The sequence below is a fragment of the Mastigoproctus giganteus genome, chromosome 5 (genome assembly GCF_048544385.1).
Source record: "Mastigoproctus giganteus isolate SK-2022 chromosome 5, ASM4854438v1, whole genome shotgun sequence".
Taxonomy (NCBI): domain Eukaryota; kingdom Metazoa; phylum Arthropoda; class Arachnida; order Uropygi; family Thelyphonidae; genus Mastigoproctus; species Mastigoproctus giganteus.
Genome location: NC_143579.1, coordinates 91,831,682 through 91,857,226, shown reverse-complemented (window position 1 = coordinate 91,857,226; position 25,545 = coordinate 91,831,682). Strand labels below are relative to the sequence as shown.

General features: G+C 35.9%; 1 protein-coding gene across 2 annotated transcripts in view; it reads left to right on the top strand.

Moving 5' to 3' along the window:
* The window catches only part of eIF3i (eukaryotic translation initiation factor 3 subunit i), a 108,643-nt gene extending 83,805 nt beyond the window's left edge, over positions 1-24,838 (top strand). The window contains exons 8-9 of one of the 2 annotated variants that reach the window (XM_090373342.1): positions 954-1,120; positions 24,686-24,838. In XM_090373342.1, the coding sequence (XP_090229468.1) occupies positions 954-1,120; positions 24,686-24,767 (249 nt within the window). In that variant the 3' untranslated portion in view covers positions 24,768-24,838. The remainder of the gene's footprint in view (positions 1-953; positions 1,121-24,685) is intronic. The other variant, XM_090373341.1, reaches the window with a different exon arrangement.
* The last annotated feature ends 707 nt before the right edge of the window (positions 24,839-25,545 follow it).

The window sequence follows — 25,545 nt, the reverse complement described above, 5'->3', positions numbered from 1 at the left end:
TCTGCTATCCCTTCATCAATGTCATTTAAGAAAATCAAAAACAATAGTGGTTCCAATACTGATCCCTGGGGAACCCTACTTGTTACATTAACCCAATATGAGGAATAACCATTTATCACAACTGTCTGCCTCCTTCCCTGTGATTCCGACCTGTTCCAGCTTATTAAGTAACTGCTCATGTGGGACTGAGTCAAATGCTTTGCTGAAACAATGTCGAAATTATTTCCTAAATCCTACTCACAAGTGACCCTGTTAAAATAGCTAACCATATTTGTTAAACATGGTTTTCCCTTTACGAAACCATGCTGTGTATCCTTCAGAATTCCATTTCTATCTAAATGAACCTGTAATTACTCGTGCCCACCCTTGATCATTGCATCAATGATTTTCCTCACTACCGAAGTTAGTCTGACCACTAAGAGTGTAGTGGTAATTTACCACTACATTCTTAGAGCCACCTTTATGTATTGGCGATACATTGGCACTTTCCATTCCAATGGAATCTCACCTGAGTCCAGTGATGCTCTCATAATGGTTCAATGCACTCACTTGCCACCTCCCTTAAAATTATAGGATTTATGCCATCAATCCCAGTAGACTTATTCACCTGTAGTTTTTTCTTTAAATAATCATGTAAAATTTCTATATCATTAACTACATATCCTAATTTCTTATTGACATAAAGGGTTGTTCTTCTGTAAATATAGATGCAAAGTAACTGTTGAGTTCATTTTCAACGTGAGCTGGGATATTAATACTATGCCATTTTTAGCGGAGTAAAAAAATTAAGAGGGGGGAAAGAAAATCTGTTAATAACATACATATTAAAAATGGATGAATTTTTATCCAAGTGTCATTCCAATGAATGAGATTATTACAAGTAGTATTTATCTATAAACTTCAGTTTTGTTTTGAAGTTAGTGTTCTATTAATATATTCAATTAATTTTTAAGGTAGTTCTCGGCGGAGGTCAAGAAGCTATGGATGTGACGACGACATCTGCTAGAGTTGGTAAATTTGATGCACGTTTCTTCCATTTGGTATTTGAAGAAGAGTTTGGAAGAGTGAAAGATCATTTTGGTCCTATAAACAGTGTTGCCTTTCATCCTGATGGTAAAAGGTAGGCCTCATATTCTCTTTTTTTTTTTTTTTTTTCGGACAAAATTTGTATCCAAGCCTATTACTGTTACAGGTTATTTATCATTTTCCCAGTGTTTCATATCTTAATCATAATTTCAGCAATATTTGAACTAGCATGCCATGACTGCTTTTCTCAGAGTCGTTGGTGTACAGTCATATGTGCACAAGTTAAGAGCTCTTCTATTGTTCATGGCATTGTCATTGTGTTGAATGGTGAACAATGAGCAAACATTTAAACTTGGTTTAAGTGGGAGAAAAGTGCAAATGAAATTTATGTTGTAAAACAAGTGTATGGTAATGATACTCTTATACCAATGTATGTAGTAGTAGTAGTATTAGTGGCATGTGATGCAAGAAAGCAAGTGTATGAGCTTATGCAGCATCAGCCAAAAAAAAAAAAAAAAATCACACCATTCCCTCCTCCAAATGCCTGTCCAGTTCCTCCTTAAATTTATTTAACCTATCAACTTCCACAATGACAGATGGAAGTTTTTTTCCAGCAATTAACCACCCGCTGGTTAAAGGCAAATTTCTGCACATCTATTCTACATCTGTCTTTTCTTAATTTGAATTTATGCTCCCTTAGTTCGTAATCTGAACAAGTGGAAGGATCCCATCAGAATTCAGCATGCTCAACCCATTGTAGGCCTTAATACACCTCAAGTAGCACACTGCCATTACTGTCATTAACAACCCTGCCAACCTTTGTATCATCTGCAAACTTCGACACTAAGCCTGATATACCTTCATCAATATCATTGATAAATATACAAAACAATAGTGGACCCAACACCAAACCCTGTGGGACTCCACTAATAACATTTGTCCATGTGATTACCACCCTCTGTCTTCTCCCACTCAACCATCTTTTTATCCATTGTAGCAACTTACCCTTAATACCATTCTGCTCCAATTTGTACAATAGTCTTCCATGCGCAACAGTGTCAAAAGCTTTCCTGAAATCCAAATATATGATATCAAAATTATTTTTTGCATCCAGTTCCTTTGTAACCACATCATAATATCCTATCAAATTTGTCAGACAAGACTTTCCCTTAACAAACCCATGCTGTGCCTGAATTATTGCTGCAGTCTTGTCTACATGATCCTGCAATGCATCTTTAACCAGTGACTCCATTATTTTACCTGGAACAGAAGTTAAACTAACTGGTCTGTAATTACTCGTGTCACCCTTCAATCCCCCCTTTGTGAATTGGGGATATATTTGCACATCTCCAGTCCATGGGGACACCTCCCCTGAGTCCAAGGATGCTTTCATAATTATGGCTAAGGGTTTGCTTAGTTGCTTTGTCGCCTCCTTCAATATAACTGGATAGATCCCATCCACCTCAGGTGCTTTTCTTACATTTAACTTCAACAGTTTCTCTTCCACTTTGCTCTCAGTTTTATGCAACAGTTCCTGTTGCATAAAAGTGGTAGTCTGCATTTTTCCCACCTCCCAGTTTATCTTCACTGGACTACTACTACTTGTATGACAAAACCAAATTCACACTGAAAGAACAAGGATTTGATTGATGGTGTAAAGACATTAAAAGAAATGTACAATGGAATTAATATTACCATTGGCAAAATGATGCAAGGAAGCTAGCTTTGGTAGCACAAGCAGGGGAAAAAAAGCATGAAAATAATTAAAAATTAAAATTCAAGTATTTTTTCAGATTCCTTATTCAAAGAGTAGTTTACCACTGAAGTACAGTAGTTAGTCAGCCTTTGACTAAATGAATTTTTGGTCATCTAGTCTATAATCATCCCCCTCTCAATTTAAATTTGTGTCCTCTTGAAATTATATTCTTATTATATGCTTACAGATTCCAAGAAATTATATGCTTAGTCTTGCGACTAAGCATATAATTTCCCTCAGCATTCAGTTTACTCAAACCCTTCAATGCCTTAAACATCTTGATTAGGTCACCCACACAGCTACTTGGTTTTCCAACACTTTAGCTTACAAAATTCAAGTCACTCGATAAGAATATCCCCTTTGTGCTCTTAACACGTATGACTGTACCTGCGTTCAGTACTCAAAATGTAGCCTACCCACTGCTTTATATAAAGGAATAACACATGTAGGGACAACACATGCCTATGAGGCATCTTTGTGAAAAGTGTTACAGTGCCCTCCCCCTTAAAAGAACAGTAATCGTAGACAGTTATTTTAATATAGTTTTTCGTTATCAACGAACATATAACAAAATACACTTTGGGATTAGGAAAAAACAAGTAACTATTTTCTAACACTCTACAACCAAAAGAAAAAAAAAAGTCTTCTCAGAAAGTTTATTATATGCTTACAGATTCCAAAGATATTACTTAATACATTAATTATTTATAATGGGATAACAGAAAATCAATAAATTTTGCTTTCACGTAAGAATAAGAAAGTAAAGCCAATAAAATATATTTAGGTATAGTAAACTTACTTTATTATTATACAAAATAAGTATACTAATTTACAATTCCAATAAATAGTTTAGGAATAACAAAATTTACGATTTTGTTGTAACAAAATTCTAATTTTATTTCTTGTTCAGCAGAGTGTTGCACTATAAAGTATTGTATTGTATTTTATTAATCATTCATTACAGAATAATTGACACTTCAATGGTCATGGTGATTTCATAGCACTATTGGTCATGCGGACTGTTGTCCTCCAATTTAAAAATTCATTTTTGTGTTTGTGAATTGCTTTTTTCTTTCTAATAAGTGTTCTTGGTAATCTATTCAGAGATGATATACAGCTTGTTTCTGTGAACAAAATCATTGTCATAAATAAACGAGTCAGATGCTGAACTCTGAATAGAATATATGTTAATATTTTACTTACATTTCCTGTTCAGGAAATAAGGATGATGATTTCTCATATTGTTATTTCTTAATAACTAACTTGTTCTTTTAGTACCATGGTGCAAGTAAATCAAAATGTGAAAATCTGAGCATTTCAACCTGAGGGGGGGGGGGAGAGAGAGAGAGAGAGAGAGAGAGAGAGAGAGAGAGAGAGAGAGAGAGAGAGAGAGAGAGAGAGAGAGAGACATTTGAGGAATCAGTACACTCCTACATCGGATGCAAGGAAACGAACTGTCAGTTGAGCTTGATTTGTCTACTAGACCGACTTCATAATACATTCCACAGGCTATACAAATGCAAACTCATGACTCAAACTGGAAATTCTTGCATCCATTTCTGTGTGAGGCATGATGTCCTTGAACTTTGTATTAAAGGTGGATCTCGTAACATCCATTATTTGGGTAAAATTTAAGTTTACTATATATTACCTTATTTAAATTAACAAAGTATTACACGAATTAAACTGTTACCAGAACTTTATCCACTAGTCATTCAGTAAATTAACTTCACTTAATTTACTGCACATTTCTGTAATTTTTAAATGTCATTTCAGTAATTTTATGAAATTACAGAAATTAAATTTAAATAAAAATTTTATCTCTAGACACTTGATGTTAATCCCCTTCAGTTAGGCAGCTGAGCAACTTCAAACACATCTGCTCCCTTCAACTTACTACTCACTTGATTACTGATACCCATATACAGTACCTGAAATTTGTCGATGTTAAACTTGAATTGGCACATCTTAGCCTGTCTGCTTAATTTTTATAGATCTTGTTGCAGTAGCATATTCTGATTACTGTGCGATTAGCCACTCTGCCAACCTTCGCATCATTTGCAAACTTAGACATTAAGCCTGATATGTCTTCGTGAATATCATTAATAAATATTTAAAAAAAAAAAAAAGAAGCCGTCTTCAGTCTGATTATACAGTTCAGACTGCACCATAGGAGTAGCAAAAGGCATACTTTTAATTTTGCCTTTTGCTACTACTATGGTGCTTTTGTCTAAGGATAAGTTATGATCACATAACTTATCCTTAGACCTGTAGCAGGTATTGCAGAAAATATGTGGAGCCCAAGTTTTGTCCTGAAGATCAATATCTTTCAACCAAAGTACAAAGAAAATGTACATTTAGTAATACAGTAAACCCCTGCTATTCGCGGTCGCTGATTTAATATAAAATGAAACCTAAAAAAATGTGAATTTTAAACCGCCGTGAACATTTTCCGCCATAAAAAAACGTGGGCATGGCTAAAATTATCTTTCCCGGTGTGGGTGGGGGGGGTGACAAAATCGCGAGCGTGGATGTTTCTTGCTAATCCTTGTTCAGTATGTGTTATGCGCTTGTCATGGAAGGTTTCGTCATTTGCTTTTAATTTATATGCTTATAAATTTATCAATTTATAAATTGATATGCTTACAAAAGTGATAAATCTACCGTTTTGCAGTGTAAAACAGACCTTTTCGAGCATGTTAACGGAAGAAAGTGACTTTATTGTAGACAAGTTCTTTGTAACCCGTACAAAAATATGGCTACGAATAACAAGGGAAATGTGAAAAGATCAAAGAAGGTGATGACATTAGCGAATAAAATTGAGTTATTAGACAAAATTTTTAATGGTGAGTGTCTCCTCAGTGGCAAAACATTATAAAATCAATGAGTCAACGGTATGATCAATCAAAAAATCGTAAGAAAAAATCCGCCGTAGTGTACGTGAAAACACGCTAATTGCTTCAAAAATTTGCTCTGTAACTCGTGATGTTAAATTAGAAAAAATGGAAAAGGCTTTAAATCTGTGGATAGAAGACCGAACTCAAAATAAAATTCTGTTAAATTCACTCATCATTCGTGAAAAGGCAAAACACCTTTATCAACACTTTAGCGAAACTGGTTATAGCACTGGCAGGAGTTTTGCTAGCTATGTTTTTTAGCTAGCAAAGATGCTGGTTTGAAAGATTTGTTTGAAATTTCTAATAAATATTACATTTAATATTAAATTGTTTCTTATTTTCATTTCGATGCCATATGCTTGCATTTCACTATGTACATAGTCATATTATGAAGGTACATATAATACATACATAGACAAAATTTTAGACTAGTTTTTCTTATATATTTCATACTTTGGAACGGAACCCCTTTATTACTATGGGAGCCATAACTCAGTATTCGCATTTTCGGTATTCATGACATTTCTCAGGAACGTAACCCCCCGCGAAAAGCGGGGGTTTACTGTACTGTAAACTAGTTTTTGTTGTAATCTGTCCACATACATACATAAATTGTCAGAGCAATTCAGATACTTTCTTTGCTTCTGCTTAAGCATTTTCAAATACAGTGCTAAGCAAAACACTGAAGAAACAAACAGTATGCAATAAATATGCAGATAAACTGTGCATCTACTCATGTACTCACCAAAATTTTCTTTACATACTGAAAATCAGGTAGACAGAAAAGGTTGAACACGTTGACCCTCCCCAACATTACTGCCACCTAAGAACATGCAAACATTATATACAGGTAATACAGCAGATCAGTATTATATGTGATTTCCCAAATTGTAGTAAGATGTACACTGTGCTGCCACATTATTAGGTACACCTACCTAGTAGCATGTTGAGCCTCCTTTAGCCTTCAAAACAGCCTGAATTCCTCTAGGCATGGATTGAACAAGATGCTGAGAACGTTGTGCAGGAATGGAGTCCATGCAGACATGAGTGTGTCACGCAGTTCCTTGAGATTCGACAGAGGTGTAGGCCTGCAGCGAACAGTCCTTTCCAGCTCATCCCAAAGATGTTCAACAGGATTGAGATCTGCAGATCTCAATCCTATTGAACTTCTTCCCAAAGGCCACTGCAGCAAAGAAAAGTCATTGTCATGTTCCTGGGACCATTTCATATTGATTCCGGCTTTGTGCAATGGCACATTATCCTGCTGGAAGTAACCATCTGACTGAGGATAAACTGTCAAAACGAACTGATGCACTTGGTCAGCAACGATGTTTAAGTACAATGTGGCATTCAGACGTGAATCTATGGGTATCAATGGACCCACCATAACACTGCCCCCACCACCTTGCGCAGTAGTCATCAGACATGATGGGTCCATGGATTCATGTTGTTTTTGCCAAATTCTGAGCCATCACATGATGCACGAGGAACTTCAACTCGTCAGACCAAGCAATTGTTTTCCAATTCTCGATAGTGCAGTGCTGGTGTTGCTGTGCCCACAGGAGGCGTGCTCTCTTGTTCTTCACTGATAACAAAGATACGTGATGTGGCCATTGGCTGTTGTAGCCCATTCATGACAAAGTGCGACTAGTGGTCCATTGCAATATTTTGTTCTCTGCACCAAGGTTGTATTCTGATGTGATGTGCAACATTGTGGCCCGTCTGTTTGCTTGCACAATACTCGCCTTCCTCCTCTGACCTCTCTCATCAACGGGCAATTTTCTTTCACAGTTGAGAGGATGTTTTCTGTTTGTTGCACAATGCTCGATACACCATTTACGCTGTGATGCATGAAAAGTTCAGAACTGCCGTTTCAGAGATGCTTTGTCCAGCACGTTGTGCACCTACTACCATGCCGCGTTCGAAGTCCATTAGATCACTCCTTTTCCTCATACTTGCTACGGTTTGTATGATATTAGAAAGGTTCTGCTGCATTTATATCCACAACTGTGGTCATGTGACTTGCTGGGTTTTTAGGAAAACATTAGCAACTAAGGCCATATTGCTCCGGGATATGCGGTGGTCATTCCCTGACCTTTCCGCATCCTCCGTATTTGGTGGTGATGGGCTCGAACCCCGGTCTAATCAAGAAGCGTGTGCTATGCACTGCTGCTCCTTCCCACCTGGCTATGGAGGCGCCCATGTGACTTGCAACGTTGTGGGACAAACCATTTGTGTGGACAGCAGGGGTGTACCTAATAAAGTGGCAGCATGGTGTACGTATTATGGCTAAGCACAAAACCTGCATATGTAGAAATTGTGATGTGATTAGTATGGACAAATGATGCAAGGAAGTCAACTTTTTCTGCATCAGCTATAAACAAATAAAATATTAACAATAAAAAAAAAAAAAAAAAATTTAAATAAAACAGGATATTCATGCTTTTCTCACTCCCACAAGTTAATCATCCAGTTTTGCTTTAAACTTGTCAGATTTGCTGCCCATTTTGGGAGACATCTTATACCAATACAGTGTTCAACAATCTGCTTCCCAAAGATGAATTCCACGAGATCCAATCTTCAGTTATTCCCTGATTTTTCTTGTGTACACTGGTTCATGTCTCACCTGTGCTTGCAATCTTACTCATTCATTTTGACCCTTTCACTCCATTATACATTTCGATTAGATCTTTGCCCCTAGATGTCTAGTTGTCACACTTTGAAGTCCACACCTTCTAAGCCATTCTTCATATGTGCATTGATCGTCATCAATCTGATTGCCATTCTCTAAACCCTTTCCAAAATTTCGGAGGGATTTTTTTTTTTTTGTGCTGTCCCCAGACCTGTATACAATATTTAAATATTGCAAAATGGAATGATATGTGAGATTTCTTTCCTTTAGTCGGATTAGTGTGTCAAATCTGATGTCAGCATTTACTCAGATCATGTCAGTGAAAAGACATGATCTGAGCAAATTATCTGTCTTGTTTGGATGAAATCCTTTATTCCACACTCAATCTTAAAATCTCATTCTTTATCTAACCCTTGGTTTTCCAATAAATGTGCTAAGGCTGTTCAAGATAAAAATGTTGCATTTCACAGTTCACTTGTATCCAAATCTCCAGGTTCATTTTCTGCCTACACTAAAGCTCACAACAATTGTAAAGCAGTTATTAATTATTCCCAATTAGATTTTGAATGGGCCAAGCAGAAAACTTGCTTCTTGTCCAAATGGTAATTGAGCATTCTAGTCTCTTGCCAACTATTGGCTGAAACTTTTGTTCATCTCTATTCCCACTATCAAAACTGGATGGTTCTATTGCCACTTCAGCTAAAGATAAAGCTCACCTGCTAGCATCCTAATTTTATTCTAACTTGTGTATTGATGATCTTGGTAAGCCATCACCTACCATTCCAAATGCACTCCATTCATTTTCTCCTGTGGTTTTCTGTCAAAACGATGTCAGAATAATTTTGAAGAGTCTCGATGCCAAGAAAATGGAAGGTCCTGATGGTATTTCTCCACATGTTCTCAAAACTTGAGCTTACTCCTGTTTTGTGTCGCCCTTTTTCACTTTCTTTTTCCACGGGTGTTTTTCTTTCTACTTGGAAATTGTTCATATCTGGACATTTCCTAAAACAGTGAGAAATCCTTCCCATCCAGTTATCATCCCATTTCACTACTACTCTTTCTAAAGTTATGAAGAAATCTGTTAAATACCAACTCTTAAAGTATCAGCCATCCATCCATTACCCCCAGGGGCTTACATCTGGTGAGTGTGGGCTTGGCACACCCAGGGTCCTGAGCTGGATATCATCATTCTTCTCTTTCTTGGTGATTCCCTTCTACTTCTACTTCTCTCTCTCAGTGTAACTCAAAAATTTTGTTTGTCTGGATTGCTGCTGACAGAATCCATACTGGCGATCAGGAGTATTGCCAGTATGGATTCTGGCAGCTGACAGGAGTATGGATCCTGTCAGCAGCAATCCATTGGTGATATACTGGTTTATTCTACTTACCCATATATGGACAAATTCTGTGGAAAAGTTTGATGAAACTCAAGAAGATGTTCTTGACATTTCAAAGGCTTTTGATCATGTTTGGTATAAAGGTCTAAATAAGCATTAATCTTATGAGCTACCAACTGTGTTTTGTAATTGGGTATCTAGTTTTCTCTCTGACTGCTCACTGCAGATGATGGTAGATGGCTCTCTGTCTTCTCTGCTAATGCAGGTGTTTCCCAAGGTTCAGTTCTTTCTCCCATTTTTTCCCTCTTGTGTATTAATGACCTCCTTCCATTGACCAGAAATCCTATCCAATGTTTTTCTGATGACAGCACACTGCATTTCCCTGCACAAACAGCTACAACTTCTTGAATATCCCTTCCCAATTCCTTAAGTGCTGATCTCCAGGTAATTCTCTAGTGGGACAAAGATAACTTAGTTGATTTCAATCCGTCTAAAACTCAGTCCTTTCTTATATCTCGCAAAAAGGATTCTTCTTTTCCTATGCTTATTTTTGATGACACTCAGATTTCTACAAGATCACATATCTCTGTTACAGATTACCCTGATGTCTAATCTCTCTTGGCATAAGCACATTACAAATATTGCTTCCTCTACATCTAAAAAACTGGGTTTTCTCTTTCACTCTTAGCATTACTTTTCTTCTAAACAGCTGTTCACTCCCAGTTCAAATTACAAATCTGCCCTACCAGGGAATATTGTTCCCACATCTGGGGTGGTGCTCTCAAAGCCTCTCTCTTGCTTCTAGATTCCATTCAAAAGGTGGCAGTTGGGTTAATGACTCATCTCTAACAAAGTCTCTTCACTCTCTGTCTCATGGATGTTCTGTTTCATGCCTTTTCTATAGAACTTCCATGGGCACTGTTCTTCTAAATTGGCTTCTATAATTCCCACTGTCTTCTCGTCTTTTCCAAAGTGGTCTGAACACATGCCACAAGTGGTTAACATCTATTTACCGTCCAACTTCAAACTAACAGAACCAACTTTTCTTCATTTATTCATTCAACTTCCAATTTCTGGAACAACCTCCCTTTGTCCATATTTCCTGATAATTACAAGCTACAAAAATTCAAGTCTGACGTCAACAAGTATCTTCTTTCATGTTCTCAACCTTCAACCCATGCACGTTACTAAGTACTAGGTACAAGCATGAGAAGTATTAGGTTATAATACATCTCATGCTTGGATTTCCATAAAGGAGGGGGGGCAATCAAATGCAGTCTATCTGTTATCTTGTAAAGAGGGATAATGACATCCTTCTGCCTACTCCAAAGAACCTATAAAACATAGACAAGGCACCATCTGCCTTCCTAGCTGCTTGTTTACACTATGTGGAAAATTTTACGTCAGATTGAATCTTAATGCTTCAGTCTTTTTTGTCTTAAACCCTTTTTTTAGCTCCTCTCCCCCTAGCTTATACGTGTCTCCAGGATTTCTGTTCCCAAATGAATAATCGTACATTTTCAGCAATAAATTTTATTTGCTATTTTTCATACTACAGTCAGTCCACATATAGCACAATAGTTATGTTCCTAGAAACCCTCGGGCAATGCAAAATCATGCAATATAAACAACAAGCCCTATGGGAAAAATCTTAGGTGCTGACCACCCAAGATTGAACACACATTTGTAACCAAAACATTACCAAACACAATAAATTATCGTAATAAAATACTTATGTATTTTATTGTGACTATTACTAGTAAATTAATAAGAGGAGTTTACCTCAATATAGTACGTGGAACACTTCCGTATGATACCCTCCAGAAATTAAAACGGAAAAAACGAAAAAATCGACAACTTACCGGTACATTAAAGTAAAATATAAATAATTAAATAATCAATTTAACACAATTCAAAATCAATTCAAAATGTTTTGAATTGATTTTGAATTGTGTTAAATTGATTATTTAATTATTTATATTTTACTTTAATGTACCGGTAAGTTGTCGATTTTTTCGTTTTTTCCGTTTTAATTTCTGGAGGGTATCATACGGAAGTGTTCCACGTACTATATTGAGGTAAACTCCTCTTATTAATTTACTAATATTATTATCAACGTAGAACATATTGAGTATTACAGCTCTGATTAATACTATCTAATTAATTTTCAAACTCTTATTGACTATTTCATTCACTTCCTGTCTCTCCAGTAGTATACAATCGATACACACAATTATGGGAGATTTTTTGAATGGCTTGGTACAAAATTACATTAAATCTACACTAAGGTACTCGGCCCAAAGTTACCATATTTCTTTCCTAAAATATTGCCTTCAAAACAACATCATTCCGAAGTTTGCCAGGGTGAATTTAAATCAAAAAATTTCAGGCATAAAACAACTATCACTGGCGACATCACGTAATATTGTTAAGCTTGCCTTAAAATCTCGATATTCGGATAAACAAAAATACCTTTCCCAGGTTAGGAAGCTTCGCGATAAATTAAAAAATTATCTACATCCGAACAATTGGTCTGTATTGAAGACCTCCATAGATTTGCGACGGGAAGCAAAAGCCTCAGAAATAAAAAACAGACACGTTAATAAGTTGCAAACATTATCGAATAGTTCAAGACGCGTTCATGCGAATTCTAACGCATTGTCGCGAGCTTGCGACCAAGTTCACACGAGTTGGGTGACATCCCCCCCCCACAGACACATAACGCACTACCACAGAATATGTCGGCTAGTTCACGAACACCCCCTCACCCAGTATCCAACGAACCAACATATTAACAGGTTACAAATCTTTCCTCGTGTACACTATCGCAGGACCAGATTTCACTTTTATCCAAAGGATTAAATTATAATTTACCACCTCGAAAGCTGCCAAAAAAACAATGCGTAATTGATATTGAATTTGGACTTCGTAGTGTTCCACAAAAAGATGTATTTATTCAACAAGTTAACCAAGTAGTGAATAACATAAAAGAAACGCGACTTCCTAAATTGAATACACATGACAGTTCAGCTTTACGAGAACTTCGAGAAAATAAGGACATTATTATACAGAGGGCAGATAAAGGAGATACAGTAGTAATACTAGATAAACATGATTATATTAATAAGTTAGATTCAGTTGTGTCTGATACCTCCACTTATCGTGAAGTGGACCCGACACTGTTTACCAATTTGGTAAATCAATACAATAAAACGTTAACCACATATCGTAAAAACGACTACATTACTATGGTTCAGTTGAAGGAATTGAAGTCCAGAACATACAATATTCCTGCACTTTTTGGTCAGGTAAAATTACATAAGCCTGGATTTCCGATTCGACCTATTGTTTCCTACAGGAACTCGGCATTTTCAGCCTTAGCCACACATGTATATAACATTATAAAACCTTTTAGACAGGTTATACAATTTGGGATTAAGAATTATGATACGTTATTTAATAATCTTAAAGACTGTAGACTCGGCGACAATGACAATTTATTCTCATTAGATGTTACCTCATTATATACGAATGTAAACGTTGAATACACATTAGATATTATTTGGGATATGTTAAATAAAAACTCGACACCGATTAATTATACGAAGCTGCCTATTAAGGAAATTTTTCACTTAATTAAACTATTAGTTGAGGCTAACTACATCACCTTTCGAGACAAGGTGTACAAACAAATTTTTGGATTACCAATGGGTTTGAACCTGAGTGGCTTAATGTCAGAGATCTATCTCTCAACGATTGAGCAGATACATTTGACATCTTTTCGTCCCCGTATCACATACTATGGGAGGTATTTAGACGATGTTCTAGTTATTACCGATAGTAGTACTATCCAAGACATTTTGCATTCGTTTAATAATATTCATTCTAGACCCAAATTTACATTGGAAAGGGAAGATACAGATACTAAGTCATTAAACTTTCTAAATTTCACGCTTACCCGGGACTCGAACAAAATACAATTTAGCATCTATCGAAAACCCACAAACACCGGTATGCTTCTACATTATAATAGCTACCACCCGTTCACCTACAAAAGATCGATTATCTTTAATCAATTTCTAAATGCCTATAAATATTCAACGACGGATTCTGCTTTGGACTCAGAAATACAAATATTAACTAGCAGATTCTTGAACAGGGGTTATCCCATTAACACAATAAATCGAATTAGGGTACAAGCTAAGGATAGGACACAAAATACTGCACCAATCAACAATAGTAATATCAAAAAATACTTTATTTCTGTCCCATATGTTGAACAGTGGCACAAACAGCTTAACAGATTCTTTAAAGATACCGAATTTAAAATTATAGCTAGGCCTATACGGAAGTTACACACTATACTGAACAATCGCTCGGTTCTTTCCGCGTTCGCAACACAAATTAATGATCTAGTATACAACATTTCTTGCGGTGATTGTGACTCGTCTTATCAGGGTTCGACGCGGTTTTCTCTTAATATTCGTGTAAATCAACACGAAGCCTCAGTTCGTGCTTCTCGTTCAGCAGCGTCAGAATTAGCCTTTCATGCCATTAACGAAAAACATACTTTTTTATTTAACGAGGCCAAAATACTTAACGTTCAATGTAATTATACGCGACTATTAATTGCAGAAACCGTTGAAATTAAATTACACGAGAATTCTGTTAATGTTCGGCGGCCATATTTGATCTCCGATGCGTGGACCTTTACGCGCATGCGCGAAGACACATAATCACTATTTAAGTTGCAGGTTTAGCCTGATTCGGTAATTTTCATTCCTGTGATCACGACAGTCGGTCGAAAAGCATTGTCAGCTTCAGGAAGGAAAATCGTTTTGAATATTTTCGTTAGATTCTTTTAATTGCGTTAATTTGAATTTTAATTGTTTTGAATTGATTTTGAATTGTGTTAAATTGATTATTTAATTATTTATATTTTACTTTAATGTACCGGTAAGTTGTCGATTTTTTCGTTTTTTCCGTTTTAATTTCTGGAGGGTATCATACGGAAGTGTTCCACGTACTATATTGAGGTAAACTCCTCTTATTAATTTACTAATATTATTAGCAACGTAGAACATATTGAGTATTACAGCTCTGATTCATACTATGTGACTATTACGTAATAAAATATTGCTAATGCTTTTGCTTCTATCATAAGCACATACTTGTTTTTTGTTTGATTTTCTATCCAAACAGATGACAGCCGTTCCATCTCTCCCAATTCTTTGTGCCTTAATCTAATGGATTTTAATTACACTTTGAGTTGTTCCTGCTATGAAAGTTGTTTTTATTTTCTCCGTATTCTTTGTAATTCTCGGCATTGCCTCATTTAGGCCTGTAGCACTTGCAATATCACATGGTCTTTCATTTCGCTCAAAGCGTTTCACAATTTCATATATTTTTTTTTATTGACAGAGGCGGACTGGCCATAAGCCTTACCGGGGAAACCCTGGTGGGCCAGAGGCCGGTGTAATTTTGGCCATAAACGCTAGTATGAGGCCACTACAAATTTTCGCGGGTAAGAATTTTTGATCCAGTCCGCCTCTGTTTGTCGATATTGCTTTTCTTTTTCTCTCTGAATCTGTAGTGGCTTCACCAGGATGCTTCCTTTTCACATTTTTTAAGTATTTTACTCATTTTTAGGGAATAAAGCACAATTACGAAATGAGGAGGCACACTTGATACACATAAACAAAGCTGCACGCGTGTAGCAACTGAATAGACAACACCGTAAATGCAGACACACTATGAACACCTCACTAGCTCACATTTTACTAAAGCACATTTCTGGGGGTTACTACCATAAAACAATAAAAATGATTTCCAGTTGCATTCCTGCTAGTGGAATTTGTTATAAACGGGCAGTAAACTCGATCTAATTGCATTTGCGATAATACCGATAGCTGGAATTGTGTGGGTTTTTACGTTATTATGGCGAAAAGCGTTTCCCCTTCACTGATATAAAAAACATAAATTCATTTTCAGAATCTTCTCTTCATTCCTATCATGTTGCGTTCAGTTGGGGTGATTCCGCGTTCGACTGCCATTTCCTGTAAACACAAAGGCGGATCGTGCATAAGCGAATTCGGTTCGTGTTATATACGATATCGTTCCCCTATTTATAAATCGTGTATGATCGAATTCATGTAGTGTAAACGTGTTATACGAGGACTGACTGTACACATGCAACTAGTTCAAGTGTTTTTGAAGCAACATGGCCTAACCACCCTTCCTAACTTCAGATCATCAGCAAAGTTTGAGAGCTTACCTTGGAATCACTCATCAATATCATTTATAAAAATTAGAAATAGGGGGGAACTAGAAAATAGGATCCAACACCCTGAAATTTTAAGAATTATTTTTGAAATCTTCATATAAAAATTGGCTACCAAACAGCTGATATATTAGTGGGGCTAAAAATCGTATTGGCTAGTTTAATTTGCCTATTGTCAGAGTGTAGGCCGAATTCATTTTACTTTATCTAAACCTGAACCAAATTTAGATATTAATTTATACTGTTGCTTATATGCATCACCAGTGGTAGCTTGTATTTAAAAGATAAGTATATTCTATTATTCCAGTATTTATAACACATCTCTGAGTAGTGCAGACAGGCTGCCAGGACAGCCCATGGGGGTTTTGTCAGTGATATATACAAGAACTTTTCTAGCAGGGATAAGATGATTATCTCTTTGTACAAGGCCATGATTAGGCCATATCTTGAGTACTGTATACAGGTCTAGAGGCCGCATTTTAGGAAGGATGTGGACTTGTTGGAACACATGCAGAGAAGAGCAACAGGATTGGTGAAGAGAACAAAAGAGTACTATTACCAAGAAAGGCTTCAGTTCTGCAAATTGCAGCATCTGGAGACCAGGTACCTTTAAGGAGATCTGATTGAGGTGTTTAAGGCCCTAAATGGATTGGGTATGCTCAATGTTGATGGCATTCTACCTCTTGCTGAAACTACATGTGAGGGAACATTAAGAATTCAAATTGGGGAAGGATGGTTGCATAATTGATGTTCGGAAGTTTGCCTTCCACCAGCAGATGGTCAATTATTGGAATAAACTTCCATCTGTTGTTGTGGAAGTGGGTGGTTTGAATAAATTCAAGGAAGAACTAGACAGATTAGCCTGACGTAGCCAAGTGGTCAAGAGTCAGAGTGCAGAAGTACATGCTCTTCAAGTGGATTGTGGTTCAAGCTCATGACTGCTAAATATGAGTAATGATTGTTTTCATGATTTTTTGTAAACTTCTGTGACCTAGTAATTGTAATGGGGTATAAACAAGAAACAAATTCTTGAAGTGGGATGGAGTGGTAAGTGGGTTTTTTTTTTTTTTTTTTACTGATGCTTATAAGCTTGCTTTCTTGCATCGTTTGCCACTACTGATACTAATTTCACTGATTCGACCCCCCCCCCTCATAAGTCTGAATTACCGAAGTTTTATCATAAGGCCCCCCTCCCCAATTCAGCATAATGCATTGCAGAGCTGCGTGCTACTGAGTTAGCCTTGAATCACATAAGAACTTCTCAATTACCAATGGTTTATTATATACACCAATTCTTTGAGTGCACACAGGCTTTATCAGCAATGAAATAGACTACACATCCAACCTTGTCTGGTTCAGCAGATGATACGCACTCTCTAATGAAGGTGGATTTGATATCTGCTTCTGCTGGATCTCCAACCACATAGGGATTTGTGGAAACAATTTAGTTGATACTGCAGCCAAATACACAGCCCCCAACAAATAAGACAGTAAGTAATGGTTATTACTATGTGATTTTTAAAATTCTAGAAAAAATTGAATTTCAAAACTTTGTAAATCAAACTCAGATCTAATTTGAAGAATTTTATTTTAAGGTTAATTTTAAAAGTAAATAACAATAACTAAGCACTTAACCAGCTGTCTTTGCAGTATCATTGTTACAAAAGATCACAGGACATATTGACTTGTTTATGGGTAAAACAAACAAACACACACACACACACATGGTCTGTTTATAGAGAAGACTGCCCGGGTTACAGTTGCACATTGGAATAAACAACAATTCAAATGTGGAAGAACTGTGATGTATGATGAAGAAATCTCAGGATGCCCAGCAACTACTGTAACAGAAGAATGTTGCAAAAATTGAGGCATTAATCCCCAAAAAGGCAAAGGTGCATCCATGTGCCGGTAAGGTGATGCTGTCAGTGTTTTTGGAATCAGCCTGGTGTAATACTAACAGATTACCTTCTAAAGGGCTGTACTGTGACAGTGAACAATTATTCCAACCTCCTCATAAAGCTATGTGCTTCTATAAAAGAAAAAAGATGGGGGATGCTGTCAAAAAGTTTTTAAACTTGCTTTTAATTTGGTTTAGGACTCTGTTCTTAAAGCTATATATGTGGCTATTTTCTATCTGAATTCCTTTGTTGCATTTAATGTTACCTGTGGTTCATATTAAAAAGGCTTCTTTGTAGAGTCTGTGTGTAGCTAGTACTGATGTTTCTGGACATGCCCATTTGTGGTTCTCTGTCTTTTTTCAGTGTACTTGTGTTCTTTTACTCTCGCGTTTTCTCTTGCTTTGTCCTATGTAAGCTTTTGATCAATCTTTATATTGTAGCCGGTATATTGGGTTTTTATGTGGTGAGGGTCTTGAAGGGTGGAATTGGGATGGGAGTTTCTAATGTCTTTTATTGTCGTGGTTTCTGTATACCTGATAAATTTTATTTTTAGCTATTTCTTTACTGATGTATGGTGCATAGGTGGTGTGATGAATTGTTTTTCTTCATCAGGAATATAGAGGGTATTGTTGGAGAATTTTTCTATTGTGCATTAACATTTTGTATATAAGAGTATGTGAATATCCACAGATTCTGAAGGTGTGTGTTATCTGGAGAGTTTCATCCCTTAATGCTTGGTCTTTGCAGAAGCTGCAGACCCTCAGGAAGAAGCTCTTCGGGACACCTATTTTTATGTTTAAGGGATGGTTTAATGAGACTCAGAGGACAGATCCTTTGTCTCTTAGGTTTTGTATAAATTTGTGTTGTAATGGTGTTGTTGGTTCTGCTTTAGTAGTAGGTCTAGAAACAGTAGTATCTTTTAATTCAGTTTTGAACAAGATGTGTGGATGTAGGCTACTGATATGTAAATGAAAGTTTTTGAGTTCCTCAAGGCCATGTGGCTAGATGGTAAGGACATCATCTGTATATATCTAATTCAGACTTTAGGTTTTAAGGTAACTTGTTCTAAGAGAATTTCTAAAAAATCTCAGTAAGGGGAGAGTGGATTGCATGTGCTTAGACCTTGTTTTTATTTATAGACTTTTTTGAAACTGAAGTAACCTCCTATCAACAAATCTATTAAGTCAAGCATATCTAAAATACCTAGGGAGTTGGTGGAGGAACTAGTGTGTATCAGGTTGCCTGGTGTTGATGGTTACTACCAATAACTACATTCTGACGGGAAAGTTAGCTTTGTGTGCTTTGATGTTTCTGGATAACTTTGGGGATTCTGGGTTTGATGGTAGTTGTTTAGATGTCATTAATTTTCTTTTGTGTGAGCAGGAGTTATAATTTAGTTTTTATCTTTTTAGCTATGAAATTTGTAGGGTCTCTACTGATGGTTTTATAGATGTTTTCGTCTGCTCATAGGGATAATATTTTTAGCATTAGAATTAGTTGAGGCTAGGGCTTACAATACCGGGATCCCGATCATTTTTTTCCAGTATTGAAACAAAAAATACTGGTTTTTCGGTACTAATAAAAAAAAAATAATTGTTTTTAATTTAATCACATAAAAGGTTATAAAATCACCTTTATGTGATTATGATGTCGTTATCTCTTACTAGCAAATGTTCGATAAATCATCGATAGGACACCATGCAACATTGCATGTCCACAATTCTCTAACAATTTCATCCACTACTGACTTTCAACTCCACTTAGTTCAACTCCACCAAGTGTATAAGTTATTTTGGGGTTGCTATTGCCCAGATGTAAGACCTTGCATTTTGCTGAATTAAAGCATAGCTGTCATTTTTCTGACCATCCCGGAAGTCTATCTAGGTCACTCTGAAGAAGCTCTGCTTACAATACAGCGATCATTAACTGCTCTACTGATCTTTACATCATCTGTAAGTGGTCCTAATAGTGATCCTTGGGGAACCCCATTACTTACATTAACCCAATCTAAGGAATAACCATTTATTGCAACTCTGCCTGGTGCCCTCATGCTAACCATCTAAGGATTTTCCCTATGATTCCAGCCTGCTCCAACTTATAAAGTAACCACTCATGTGGGACTGAGTCAAATGCTTTGCTGAAGTAGAAATTATTCCCTAAATCCAGCTCACGATTGACTTGTCAAAATGGCTAACCAGATTTGTTAAACATGATTTTCCCTTTACAAAACCATGCTGTGTATCCTACAGAATTCCATTTCCATCTAAATGATCCTGAATTCTCCCCTTGATCATTGCCTCCATGATTTTCCCTACTACCGAAGTTAGACTGGGCTGTCGGTAATTTCCCATTACACTCCTAGAACTGCCTTTATGTTCCAATTTACCCCAATCCAACAGAATCTCTCCTGTCCAGTGATGCTCTCATAACTAGCCTTAATGGTTCAATGCACTCACTTGCTGCCTTCTTTAAGATTATAGGGTATATGCCATCAACCACAGGAGCCTTACTCTCCTGTAGGCATAAAAGTTCTCATTAAATAATCATTTGAAATTTCAACATCATTAATTACATTTTTTTCAACTTCACTTCCAATGAAGGCCGCCGTAGCTCAGTGGTCCAGTGCGCATGTGCATAAGTACACATGCCTTGAGTGACCCGGGTTCAAGCCCGTGACTGCTGAATACCGTGCTGTTTCTTGTATTCTGTCTATCTTGTGAAAACTCCTCTGACCGTTTGGTCGTCCCAGAGTATAAACAGAAAGTTTATTTATTTATTTATAATATCTCATTGACACAAAGGTTTTTTTTTTTTTATGTAAATATTGATGCAAAGTAACTGTTGAGTTCATCTGCAACTTCAGCTATGTTATCTAATACTATCCCACGTCCATTACATAAGGGTCCAATCTGATTTGTACTTCTGTTCGTTGCATTTATATATGTGAAGAATTCCTTAACTGTACTCTTTGCTCTCTCCCAGACTCAGTAAAGATACTATAGTGAAAAGTATACTTCGCTTAATAAAACTTCTTTCTCCTTCAGAAAATGGTGAACATAATTCAACCATGGAAGACCAACATGGAACATAACATCAGTGTTCCACAAATTCTTTCCAAAATAAGAAATTGCCTGAGTCTAATGAAATTTTAAAAGATGAACTTGAGTTGGAAATTAATGGAATACTTTTAACTATTTTTGCTAAAAAAGTTCAAAGCCTAGAAAATATGGACTGAGATCGTCTACGATTATCTCAGTACAATAGCCAGAATAGAATCCGAAAGGGCGTTTTCTGCCGCTAATCAAATATGTACCAAAATTAGATTCATTTTAAACGATCATACTATTGATTGCTTATGTTTCTTAAGAGCTCACTTTATTTGGACAGGTAGTGTGGATGCTTAAACATAACTAAACTTTGCAGTAACAATATGCATTTTTTTTTTTTTTTTAGAATAACTATTTTTAATGATTTTTTTCAGAATATTTATTATTGAAATAAAAGTTTATTTAAAACACGAATTCAAGTAATTACAGTACTTGTTTTTTTCCTTTATTGCACCTAATTGTCATCAAAATTTATTGAGAAAAACTTTTGTTTTTGGAATACCGGTATCCCGGTTTCATAAATTAAAAATACCAATATTAAGATTTTGATCAGTGTTGTAAGCCCTAGTCGAGGAATATGATGCAAGAAAGCAAACTTATACAGACAAAGTATAAGTTTTACCCATCTGGTCACTCCAAATGTTTGTCTAGTTCAGCTTTGGATTTATTTAAACTATCAACTACCCGCTGGCTAAAGGCAAACTTCCACACATCTATTCTACAACTGTCTTTCCTCAGTTTGAATCTATGCCCCCCCTCAGGTTCTTAATCTGGGCAAGTGGAAGTATCCCATCAGCATTGAGCCTGCTCAAACCATTCAAGGCCTTATACACCTCTGTCAGATCACCTCACAGGTGCCTAGTCTCCAGACACTGCAACTCGCAGAACTTAAGCCTTTCTTCCTCTCACCAATCTTGTTGCCCTTCTCTGTACTTGTTCTAGCAACTCTACATCCTTCCTAAAATTAGGCCTCCAGACCTGTGTGCAGAACTCACAGTGTGGCCTGACCATTGCCTTATACAAAGGGATAATCAGCTCCTTGTCTCTGCTAGCAAAATTCCTATATATCATTGACAAAACTCCATGACCTGCTATGGCAGCCCGTCTGCACTGCTCGGAGAACTTTGTATCTGATTGCACAATTACCCTCAGGTCTTTTCATTCTCCACCTCCGAGTGTAGTACCACAAGCAGAGTAAGTTGGTATGTTTCTCTTGGATTACTGTTACCCATATGCAGTACTTTGCATTTGTCAATGTTAAACTTCAGTTGCCATTTTTCAGCCCACCTGCCTAACTTTTCTAGATCCTGTTGCAGTGGCATACTGTCTTTACTGTCATTAACAACCCTGCCAACCTGGATATTAAGCCTGATATACGTTAATCTGGGGTTTCCCAAAGTATTGTCTGTAAAAATAAAATACCAGTCCACAAACAACTTATTTGAAATATATCTACATAAAAGTATAAAAAAAATTTCTGAAGAAATGAAAATGTAATAAAATACCAAATACCCAATTATACTAAAAATACTTATTTGCCCAAAAACTGACTCAAAAAAATGTAATTTTATGTAAACTTTTGATAATAAACCAAGAAATAAATTACCTATCTTTTATTTATATTTACTGTTAATGAATACCTAATTGAATTATTGCTGGTATGATAAATGTCCTAATGGTAGTGTCATTATTTCTTGAACCTACGAGTATAATTATTTAAAATGCATTAATTTATAGCTATAGGTGGGCCACAAAAAAAAATCTGCAAATACCGGTCTGCGCTTGAAAAAGTTAGGAAACCCTGCCTTAATCGATATCGGTGATAAATACACAAAACAACAATGGGTCCAGCACCGAACCCTGGGGAACTCCACTAATAACATTAGTCCACTTAGAGCAGTGTCCATTTACTACCACTCTCTGCCATCTCCCACTCAACCATCCCTTTATCCATTGGAAATCCAAGTATATGATATCAACATTATTTTTTGCATCCAGTTTCTTTGTGACCACATTATAGTATCCAATCAAATTGGTCAGACAAACTTCCCCTTAACAAACCTATGCTGTGTCTGAACTATTGCTGCAGTCTTGTCTAGGTGATTTTGTATCACCTCAACAAAGATTTTGTTTTAATCTTCAGTGTTTATAATTACAACTATATTTCCTTTGTCGGCTTTGGCTCTTTGTACGTTGCTCTCTTGCTTAAGTTGTTTTATTACTTTCCTGTGGGAAAGGTTGTTTTATTTTTTGAAAGTTCAGTCATATTTATTTTTATAAATACGAACTAACATTTTATAAGTAAGTAAATAAAATAATAAGTAAGCTCTTAGCAGCTTCATCATCACAAAAGATCATTTTTGTGATGGTGATATTGCACACACACTGCAGTTTCTCATTGCCGGTTTGGTGGACCAGAATCTAAGGGATTATTTTTATAGTCTTGATATGTTTACTTGTGTCCTGTGGGTAACATTACTGCGGGTATTAGCTTAATGGATATAGCATAAGATAAAATTAACTAATTTATATTATCAAAAAACATTTCCAGTCAAGATCTTCAAGATCTTAAAATTAACTTTAAAATAAAATTCTTCAAATTAGATATGAGCTTGATTTACAAAACATTTTGCAATTTAATATTTACTAGAATTTTCAGAATTTTAAAATTTACATAATAATAACCTTTAGTTACTGTTTTTGCAGTCACAGAAGGGTTGTAAGAAAACACCAAAATGTTTCACTCCGTTATGTACATATTTCCAAATCAGAAATGAATATAATTAAAATCAACTTAGGTTTGAGCACCTTTACCTTTGAACAATCAATCCAAACATTTGATCTGACCTGCCTTCCCTTTTTTGTACGTGGGATAGAATTTTTCACTGAGAGTTCTGCTGCTTTCTTTTCGGGCATAACAATTAACCCAGCTTTCATAAAAAATGACCTTGGAAAGGAAATTTGACCTTTTCAGCTTGTGCTTCTAGCTTACTGCACACAGAAAGCTGGTTATATTGATCACTCATCAAATGGGGCAGAAATTTGCAGCAATCTGTCTCATGTTTAAATTTTCAGTTAAAATGCATTGGTATGTACTGTACAATAGGCCTAGAATGTCACAAATATCGTTATTACATGCCATCTTCCTCATGGATGACTTGAATGCACTTTTTTTTAGCATTTTTATCAGTGTAACTTGAAAATGGTCAACCCGTGTGCTTAAAATCCTTAACCAAAGTTTGGCCATCTTAAAAATGTGAATAGTATTGAAAATTGTGTGTTTTGTCTATAGCATAACCAGCAAATGCTTGTTTAAACATTTTGTAAGTTTCCAGTTGTTTCCTCCAAGTTTATGACAAAATTTGATGCAAAGTTGCTCTTCCTTAAAGTCCACCATCTTATTTTACAACAAAAATCATGACACACCCAGACTAAGCACAATGTCATGGTGGCACTGCTATACCTATCATTAGTGCTCCGTTCAGCCAGTCTGGAAACTTTTGTCTTGCACCTCTTATATATGTGCAACTTGTGTTTAACCCATTTACATACACACACATATATATATATATATATATATATATAAGCTTTACTAGACAAAATAATCCTTGAACTTCATTTCAAGAACTTTGTGAAATGGTTTATTATTAGATGCTTTTATACTTCAGTTTTATTTTTTATATGCAGATTTCATTCATGTTGTTTAAATTGTGTGTTTTGTACATTATATAACTTTTTTTTCCTTTCAGTTATAGTAGCGGAGGAGAAGACGGATATGTTCGAATACATACATTTGATCCATCATATTTTGAGTTTCAGTTTGAATATTAAATAACAGTGTAATGTATAGATAAAAAGAATTATGTAAAATTAAATTTTTTCAATTAAAAGTATGGAATCAATTTAATTTAGTAATTATTAATACTGCAGATCAGCAATGACCCACTTGCAGATCTTTTGATGAGGATCGAGGACCAAGCATTAATCTGAACTGGGTAATTTTTTTTTTTATGAAAACCCCAAACACAAAAGGTATCAAAACCTATAGTACTTAGTAGTGCATGGGTTGAATGAGGTTGGGGGGGGTGCTGGAACTTTGCTCCATAGACGAAACAATAGGAATGTTATTAGTATTATGTTAATAATTGGTAGAATAGTTCAAGTGTTTCAAGGTAAATTTGCTTTAGCTTATATCCTTCAAGGATTATAAACTAATAAATAACTTTTCACCTTATGAAATAAAAAAGAAATCTTAGTGTAAAATCATGTATGTTTTCTAATTATTCTTAAAATTTAGGAACACAAGACAGATTAGTGTTTTCATAATATACTACTTTATTCATTAAAGAAGCAGATTAAGTGTAGTTAAAACAATGCTGTTTTTCGTGATATTGAAATAAATTGATGTGTAAAGTAAATTATTGCTTACATAAATTTTATTCACTATTGTCATGTACACACCTTGGCACGTGGCTCTCAAGTCTTCAAAGATTATCTGGTGCGGCTCTCAGGGTTACTAAGCTTGGCTACCCCTAATTGAACCTGTTTCAAACTTTCAATCCCCATCCCAATCATATTGACTACAACAGTACACAGACTTTTCTAATTA